Raw genomic sequence first — 9,806 nt, forward strand, 5'->3', positions numbered from 1 at the left:
GTAGAAAAGTGCGCCCCGAGCGGCGAAGCCGCGAGAACTAAAGGACTCATTTGTGTCAAATGTGTCATTCACATTTTTTTTTTTCATTTCTTCATGCAAACAAAGAATATGAAACAATATTGAACAAGAATGGAGGAAAAACAAATGCCTAGTAAACCGTAATGAATGCACGTTGCGGGCGTATTATTTCTCCCATGATGCCACTTGACACCGCAAATGCAAGATGGCGGCATCTGCATCGATATCAAGACTTCTGCAGGTTAATCGCCTGAAAGTACCCCTTGAAAGATGCAATTTACTGCTGCAGCAAAGCTCAAGAGGAACTTTAGGTAATTAAGTGTTTATGATTACAAATTCTTGTATTACTGATGAAGGGATATTCCATAATCTCGTGGATAATGTTACTACTAGATCACATTGAAGTTTACAAATTACAATATGTGTACGCCGGGGTATCGATACAAAACAGCGATAACTCGTGTGAGACTGTTTAAGTATATAAGCATTGCTGAAAAGAAATTCGGACTTGGAGATTATACTTCATGAAAAGCAGGGGCAACCTTCTTTTAACTCTTGAATTCTGGCTGAAAATGACATAAAACAGTTATCATTCCAGCTTGCCACGGAGATGGAGACTGGAGTCATCAATTCGAAACTGTTCTCGCAAAAAGCAGTTCTTACACGATACATTGGTATCAATTACTCTGTGCGATAGAGCAGTGGAAAGGGGATGTAATTCACGTACGTTAAGGATACACAGAAAATTCTAAAGTTGTAAAGTTTGTTTATATAAAACAGTGACTAACACATCTATTCACATCCAAAGTTATGTATTATTTTGTATAGCTGCAATAATTTTTTTTGTTAGGTCTGTCTATTGAACATTTGACTGTTACATTTTTGGCACTTGACTCATGATCAGCTCATAAACTCTTAACCTTGATGATATGAAAGTTAACTTATAGACATTTAGTATTGCATGAACTAATTCTTTATTTGTTATGTTACTATTTCAGCCCCAATCATATCAAGGGGAATGGCAGGTGGTTTTAACAAAGCCAAGTTTATAATTCAACCATCTAAGTACTCTGATAACAGATTTATACGGTTACTGGTAAGTACACCAGTTGTGCGCCCTCTAGTGGTAGCCAAATTTGGTGTTGTGAGTCAAAATGAGGAAAACTGACATTTCTTGTGAGTCACTACATAGAAAGAGATAGGGAAACAACAAATATTGGTGTGTCACTAGAAATTGTGTGCATCAGTGGCATTTCAAATTAGCTTAGAGGGCACGCACACACCACATAGTAAGATATAGGGGAATATCAAATATTGGTGCATCACTAGAAATTGTGTGTCAATGGCACATCAAATTGGCTTAGAGAGCACACAGTACATCAGTATATTTAGTTGTAGCATTTGACAACAGCTTCCATATCTACAGAGACACAGTAGCATAATTAATACAATAATATCCACCCTTTGTTTTTTTTGTTTTTTTAAATTTTATTTTGTGAAGGTCCGACTTCCCTATGATTTCTGTAAGTTAGTAAGAGAACCAAACTAATAATTTGTCTTAGGAGTAACTACAGTATACCCCAATGAAAGATATAGTTTTAAACCCATAAAGTTGAAACTTATCACTTATTGACTTAGCAAGTTGCCAGTAATTACTGGCATTTGCAGGTGAATTTTTGTAAATACTTGCATTCAGCAGGTGACATTTTAAATTTACTGGTATTTCAACAGGTGAAAATATTGCACTTGGAGCAGACTCTGAACTATGGTCATTGATTGTGTATGGTTTATACTATGTTAGAAAATGTTTTAACCTTGTACAGTAGCGTATAAAGATCTCATCCACTTTCAGCACTTACATCTTGTTTGTGTTTTGTATGACAGAGAACGTACACACTTGTGACAGTTGTACCAGCAACGATTGTCATCACATTCATCAACGTATTTATAGGTAAGTTTGTTTCAGTTGTTGTTATCATATACGTCAGTGTGTTTGTAGGTTAGTTTGTTACAGTTGTTGTTATCATATACGTCAGTGTGTTTGTAGGTTAGTTTGTTACAGTTGTTGTTATCATATACGTCAGTGTGTTTGTAGGTTAGTTTGTTACAGTTGTTGTTATCATATACGTCAGTGTGTTTGTAGGTTAGTTTGTTACAGTTGTTGTTATCATATACGTCAGTGTGTTTGTAGGTTAGTTTGTTACAGTTGTTGTTATCATATACGTCAGTGTGTTTGTAGGTTAGTTTGTTACAGTTGTTGTTATCATATACGTCAGTGTGTTTGTAGGTTAGTTTGTTACAGTTGTTGTTATCATATACGTCAGTGTGTTTGTAGGTTAGTTTGTTACAGTTGTTGTCATCATATACGTCAGTGTGTTTGTAGGTTAGTTTGTTACAGTTGTTGTTATCATATACGTCAGTGTGTTTGTAGGTTAGTTTGTTACAGTTGTTGTTATCATATACGTCAGTGTGTTTGTAGGTTAGTTTGTTACAGTTGTTATCATATACGTCAGTGTGTTTGTAGGTTAGTTTGTTACAGTTGTTGTCATCATATATGTCAGTGTGTTTGTAGGTTAGTTTGTTACAGTTGTTGTTATCATATACGTCAGTGTGTTTGTAGGTTAGTTTGTTACAGTTGTTATCATATACGTCAGTGTGTTTGTAGGTTAGTTTGTTACAGTTGTTGTTATCATATACGTCAGTGTGTTTGTAGGTTAGTTTGTTACAGTTGTTATCATATACGTCAGTGTGTTTGTAGGTTAGTTTGTTACAGTTGTTGTTATCATATACGTCAGTGTGTTTGTAGGTTAGTTTGTTACAGTTGTTGTTATCATATACGTCAGTGTGTTTGTAGGTTAGTTTGTTACAGTTGTTGTTATCATATACGTCAGTGTGTTTGTAGGTTAGTTTGTTACAGTTGTTGTTATCATATACGTCAGTGTGTTTGTAGGTTAGTTTGTTACAGTTATTGTCATCATATACGTCAGTGTGTTTGTAGGTTTGTGTTTTGTTTTGTAATTGTCTCCAATACATAAACCAAATATCACCATAGTTAGTAGTATAGATTTAGCCAACTGTATTACACATAAATGATTTGTATTGCTTGCAATGTTACAGTGTGTATATACATTGCCAAGTGAACAACAGTGGTAAGTTGTGCATGCTATAGTGCTGTGTACTGGTTATCTTGAAGTTAATAGTCACAATAAAAAAAATACCTTCAATGTAGAAAGCACCTTGTAAATAACAAAGCAACCTCCAAACTATAATCACTGCTCAACTTTTCAAAATAGAGGTCACGATGACATCAAAATTTAGCCATTTTGGAATCCAATATGGCAACTGAATACTATATTAACTCTATAGGAAAACAGTTGATTGTAGACTTCTTTTTCTTCTTCAAAATTGCGTGGCTCCTCATTAGTCTGAATATTATCCCATAATAGTGTTCATGCTTGTATAAAGGTCAAAGGTCATACACATGGAAGGAGGGGGGGGGGGGGGGGTTGTCCCCAAGGTGCATTTTATTTTACCATAATTGTTTTGAACTGACACACACACATATAATAAGTTGTGTGACGTGATTGTTTGTAGCCAGCACGGCATAGTAGAGAGTTGATGTCCTGTTGTCCAATCCAACACTTACTGCAGTGCATTTTCTTGTTTTTCAGGAGAAGCTCAGTATGCAGAAATCCCGGAAGGTTATAGACCAGAACATTGGGAATATCATAAGGTATTAGACTCGGTTGCGTTAAAGTGGCCATATGGATGAGGATTTGGTACTCATTTTGGATTTTTACTTTACAAAACAATTTTATCATAGCTTCCTACTTTAAAAATCAATGTGAAACAACATTGAGGTCTGTGTTTGTAACTCAATAACGTGCAAAAAACTAAAAAAATGTGTAAAATAGTTTATGTTACATACAATACCAAAAATTGTACACATTATCAGACTTTTGTAATTTAATGAGTTACAAACAAGGATTTGGCATATGTTGTTTCATATTGATTTTTCAAGTAGGAAGCCATGATAAAATTGTTTTATAAATTAAAAATCCCCAAATACCCCAATCCTCATCCATATGGTCACTTTATTTTGTGTGCATATTTGATGGAATATTTGACATTTATTACAATTGACATGTTTTCAACAGATCAAGAAATCAACCAATGTCTTCAGACTTTTGTATTACGCAAGGTCTTTTGTAGTCTATTCAGACGTTATATTTTGTAAAAAAAAAACCCTCAAGAAATATGTTTTATTTAAATGCTAATTGTATGCAAATACATAACCTATAACATACAATCTAATAGTCAGCATGTACAATGCACATACAGAACGTGCGCTAGTCACTAGGTTTAGGATTCATACACATGAAATATAATCTAGCATCTGTACTATCACCTCAAACGCCCTCTAGTGGTTAAACCAAGCATCTGAGTTAGACGTTCCATAAACGAGGGTACTCATGAATATTCATAGAAATGAAAGTCCAGTGGGTTAGAACAGATGTCTTGAAAATCCAGTGCACACCATGTTATGTTTAATTCTATTAATTTCAGCGATGATAGTATTTAAGATAAATTACAAAAAAAAGTCCAGACTTTTGACAGTCGTGGTGTTTTGCTCAACTTGTAGCTTTGTTTGTGTACAAAAAAATACCCCCTGGTGGAAAGAATATAAAATACAACAAAATGACCAACAAATGATTTTGAAATTAAATAAAATTAAAGGGGATAATTGAAGAGATGACTAACCTATTTGTGTTGTTAATCTTACAGCATCCCATTACAAGATTTCTAGCTAAACACTTTTGTGTACCGCCACAGAAAGATTATGAAAAAATGATATCCTACTTGGATGAGGAAACAGACAAACAATACCTGAGGTGAGTTAATATGTCTAGAGGGTTGAAAAATATGGTAATACTACTCTTTTGAACACACATTGTTAAGTTATGTACCTGTGATAATAACCTTATCATCACATTCATCAATGTATTTATAGGTAAGTTTGTTACAGTTATTGTCATCATACATGTGTGTGTGTTTGTAGGTTAGTTTGTTACAGTTGTTGTCAGACTGAGGTTGTACAGTGGAAGGGCCCAACTTTAGGAGTAAGCAGTACTACCGAGGTCTGCAAAACCCATATCTGGGCCGTAAAGGTTTTATCATATACCCCAAGTAGTGGCATGGAAACATCATTTGAATCACATAATCACATAAATTGGCTCTGAAGTATTATTTTATTTGCAGAAATGTCAAAATAATGATGAACTTAACAAAGCCAAATCACTGAGCGAATGGATATCAATGAGTTTGCCACATGCCATATAATATTAGCTACATTTGAAAAGTCTCACGTGATTGGCTCACCCTTTGCTATTCCCGTTTTCAAGAGACACCCCTCCAGAATCAAGGGCCACGTAGTACAGCAATGGCGCGAGATCGCCTGTTGGACAACTTTCCCACCGGGCGTGCTTTCCGAAAACTACACAATATAAGCTTTTATGGCATGAAATCATATAAAATCTACCCCGTTTCCACACTAATCATAATGTTATCGCAAATAGACAACCGGAGTTGGTCAAAATAGCAAATTAAAAATCGAATGAATTTTACCGTGAATTCATATAGCTGGTATTTTGAATTCTGAGCTCCCTAATATACCTATCGAAAAGTCACTATCCCGTCGGACTACCTGCAATGGGCATTTTAGTAACTTTTACTGGTCCTTACAGAAAGTTACTAGACTCGGGATAGCGTGCCAGCGTGTATGTCAACCCTGATTGTGTATCAATATGTTGGCATACTTAATCATTCATACTTCGATTGGAAACTGCAATGACAGTTCTATTTTCTAATTTGTGGCAAACATAAATGATTAAGACTATAAATATATTTTCCCTCACAGAAGTCAAGAAGAAGAGGTAAAGAAATTAATCAAAGAGCGTGGTGATGATGGCCATTGGTATTACTACCCTACACCGTCTTTAGCTGATTACGGTGACAGTGTGAAGAACTTGCCACCATAAATAATGATACAGACTAACTTTGTGTTTGCTGAATGATTGTTTTACCGCTTTGTACAGAGTTTTCAATAATTATAGAGCTGATCTCAGTCATTGCTACACATATTGTGTTGCTCACTGTACACACATGAAAACCATAGGAATAACGTTAGCCAGAAGTATGATATCAATGTGTCGTTATTCTGAAGATATTTGAACAGTCTTTCCATTTACAACAGTATGAAATACAGCCTTGAATGAAAATTTTGAGCAAAGTGAAACGTGTTTTTTTTTTCTCAATCTACTGACAAAACTACCCGCACGCAGACTGCATACAAAGACTTTAATTGACGGCACCCAGCGGTATTTCTATTGATTTCATGTGCATACAGTGAGATTTGCATAGGTATGGCACAAGTGGCATAACTTGTTTGACATGCATGGGCATAGCAAATTAAACTGTGTTTATTTTCTGTCTTTGCACAATTCAAAGTAGTTCTGTTGTCTTGTTCATTACTACATTTCATTGTATAAAACTTTTCTAAGGGCGTACACTATCTTATCTACTATCTTGTACGGAAGTAGAAAAGCCATATGCTACCAGACTCAATACACAAATAATACAAGAATACACAATACATAAAAAAATCTTGTACTTTCCATTGGAGTATATACTGTATTGATCTATAGCATAACATTACACCTATGTAAAGCTAGGTTGAAAAACAGTTTTCAATAGGGCACTTGCAAACCCACCATGTTGAATGTTGCATCATGGGAAATGTGATGATAAACACTTATCAATTAGTATTGTAAACAATGTTGATACATTGTTTGTAACCACAAATAATCAATTCATAATCACCCTGACCATTATGGGAGGTTAATTTTAATCGGTAGTTCCAGATTATGTATTATGATAACCACAGATAATCCCATAGTCCTTTGCATCTGAGCATGCTCAGTCTGGATTGCAAGTTCCCTATTATTGTCAGTTATGCTCAAGAATTCAGTTCTTGATATCACTTATGTAGATCACTTTATCTGTAATAGTGAATGATGCAAACGTCATAATATTATATATGGACATTGTGACCAGATTACATGAAATTCTACAAGATTTTATGCAACAGACGTAAAGCCATGTGTTAACTTACTCATTACGTTGGACCATACATGCCAGGGAACAAGTACGTTACTAGTAGATGTGTATAGTAAGCAAATAGAAAGTAGTCAAATCTAAACTTATATACAGTTTACAACGTTGTGAATTAAAACACCAAGTAGTCTTCATAGTTTTGTACCAAGTACAAATAGAGTTGATGAAGATCTTGCTGGACTGTAGATTTATTTTCACATTTTTTCAGTTGCTAGTAAACAAAAAATTTATCTGCTTTGAGATTTCAGCAACACTGACTGAAATAAGGAATAATTTGCTATATACCAAGACATGATGCTGTGTATAGGGAGTGAAAAAGACCATGGTGATATCATTTGCATTGGTAAATAAAATTTACAGAAACATTTGTTTTGTCAGCATCTTTATTTAGATGTGTTGACTTCAGCAAGTAAAGTTAGTGTCAATTAAATTTCTATTGCTAACTGGTGACTTGATCAAATCCATCACACCGACCTGTTTCTATTGCTAACTAGTGACTTAATCAAATCCATCACACCGTCACCGACCTGTTTCTATAACGACTTGTAATTGAACATTCTCCCCACCATTCCTGTTGACAGAAATATTTAACCCTTTATTGTGAGAAGACAAGAATAAAATTATTTTTGTTTTCAACACCTTGAAAATCTCCACAGACCCTCCACGAAGGGTGGGGTCTATGATTCAACCAGGCTTGACCAAATCCATACCTGTTCAAAATACATCGAATCTGCGTTGCCCAGCTTTCTTACCACGTTCATCTTCCCTTACCAAAAGAAAGTAGTAATTCTACACTCTGGCATTGATACAACTTTCAGCCACCACTTGATATAAATGTATATGGGTTCTTCCAAGTTCTCCCAAAACAGATGCATTCGGGGTATTGCCTTTCACACCAAAGTAATGTTTACGTTTAGGGGTTGTCGGTGGCTTAGTGGGCTGTAAACCACTTGCCTCGTACCACTGCAGTCGGGGTGGTTTGAACACACTCAGGGTTTAATTAAAATTGACCACGCTACAAGTATTAAAGAAGAGTGTCGTTCAGTTTGACTCTACCGAACAACGCAGGTTTTCCCCGGGTACTCCGGTTTCCTCATGCACTAACGCTGAACCCATAAGGGATGGCCCTCACTGGACTTCATAGGAGATAAGTGTTACTTTCCATAGTATAAATGAAGATTATTTTTATTTATTTACTAACTAGAGAATATTCATACTTGGGTACATTTGATACCCCCACATACAGTTGTGACCAAAATTAACTATTGAGCTGGACAACCTAGGAGGCTATGAGATGCAGCATGGACAATTACCACGGTAATAGCCTGGGTGGGAATGAAAATCCATCAAATTCGTGGTGGTGTAAAGAATGCCGTGACGGTCGCACTTGTACAAAATCCGATTTTTCTTTGCCTGGCTTCGAAACGAATTTCTCCATTTAAAACCAAATTTTCGGGAAAATAAACCATCGGAAAATACCGTTCGTCAAATGCTTTGGGGACTGAAGTAGTAGTCCTGCTTGCAGACGTGTACGCGTTTCGCTCAACACCGATGGAGAAAGAAGGGACGACTTGGGAAGTACGCGGTCTGCTGTCTTCACACGAACAAATTTCAATTATAATTTTAAAAAAAATATTATTTAGGCATTTTGACATGGTTGTTTATAGGTTCACACAAATTTGGAATAAATCTTGAAAAAATATTGACAAATACGCTAAAATCGTTGAATAACAGAGGATACTCAGTACTCACCACCAGCAGTGTAGCGGGCCGGGTCATGCTCTATAAGTCTATTGTTCTTGGGTCATACTGTCACGTGACAGGTACCCCTCCGCTGTTAAAAAAATATTGCGAACGGCGAACGGGGAGATGTGAAGACAATGTCAGAAGACGGATGTTATGGTTAAAGGCTGGTCATAAATGGACTGGGGTCTTTGCTAGAAGATTTTGATAGGCCGGGATTAAAGCTTTCAGCTCGGGCAGGATGTACGTAAATAGAAAGGGAATATTGCATATTGGAGTAGTACCGCGCGGTGTCTTCCTACGGGAACAACCTGTACACCAACAGGTGTATCGGTGTGGAACTGATATCAATAAAAATAGTTTTTATACAGTTAAAAGTACAGTTACCAAGAATTGAGTCAACAGTATCTACATTCACTTTACTTCTGAATCTAGTCAGGTGACTTGTAATATCGTTGATCGAATTTAATGACACAACAGAAAAATAAAATGCCTGGATTATGACATCTTTCATTCAATTCCACAGAAAAAAAAAGTAAGTCCTGTCAAGCTAACAATGTGTTTCAGATTAATATCTATGTGAATGAATGATACAAGTTTATATTTACACTTGGAACTTCACTTCTAGTCGAGTGGGGCATAAACAGCGCCCTCTAGTGTGCAACATTGACATTAGTATATTTTGTGGCAAAGGTTACGTACTCGTCTGTAAGATATGATATATCAGGATATACACCCTGTCAGCTACCAATTACAGAGACAGGGCTGAACGACATCTATCCATCTCACACTCTAAGATGATATTTGTCTTTCTCATACACATTTTATTACATTTCTGTACAGATCACGTCAACGAGACAATTAGTAGGGCT

At 35.9% G+C, this 9,806-nt stretch overlaps 1 protein-coding gene across 1 annotated transcript; it reads left to right on the forward strand.

Annotated features, from left to right (window-relative positions):
• The first annotated feature begins 216 nt into the window (after positions 1-216).
• On the forward strand, positions 217-7,544 carry LOC144451843 (NADH dehydrogenase [ubiquinone] 1 beta subcomplex subunit 5, mitochondrial-like). The gene is made up of 6 exons (XM_078142749.1): positions 217-329; positions 1,017-1,114; positions 1,903-1,969; positions 3,690-3,751; positions 4,804-4,910; positions 5,936-7,544. Exons 1-6 carry the CDS (start codon positions 224-226, stop codon positions 6,054-6,056), a joined length of 561 nt encoding a protein of 186 aa, XP_077998875.1. The 5' UTR covers positions 217-223; the 3' UTR covers positions 6,057-7,544.
• The last annotated feature ends 2,262 nt before the right edge of the window (positions 7,545-9,806 follow it).

Source organism: Glandiceps talaboti, chromosome 21 (genome assembly GCF_964340395.1).
Source record: "Glandiceps talaboti chromosome 21, keGlaTala1.1, whole genome shotgun sequence".
Lineage (NCBI taxonomy): Eukaryota > Metazoa > Hemichordata > Enteropneusta > Spengelidae > Glandiceps > Glandiceps talaboti.

What these genes read in the sequence shown, in the direction of transcription:
- LOC144451843 (XM_078142749.1), top strand. Translation starts at nt 224, where the DNA reads ATGGCGGCATCTGCATCGATATCAAGACTTCTGCAGGTTAATCGCCTG. An exon ending in ATTCATCAACGTATTTATAG is followed by an intron (nt 1,970 to 3,689) that starts GTAAGTTTGTTT and finishes CTTGTTTTTCAG; the next exon opens with GAGAAGCTCAGTATGCAGAA. An exon ending in ACAGACAAACAATACCTGAG is followed by an intron (nt 4,911 to 5,935) that starts GTGAGTTAATAT and finishes TTTCCCTCACAG; the next exon opens with AAGTCAAGAAGAAGAGGTAA.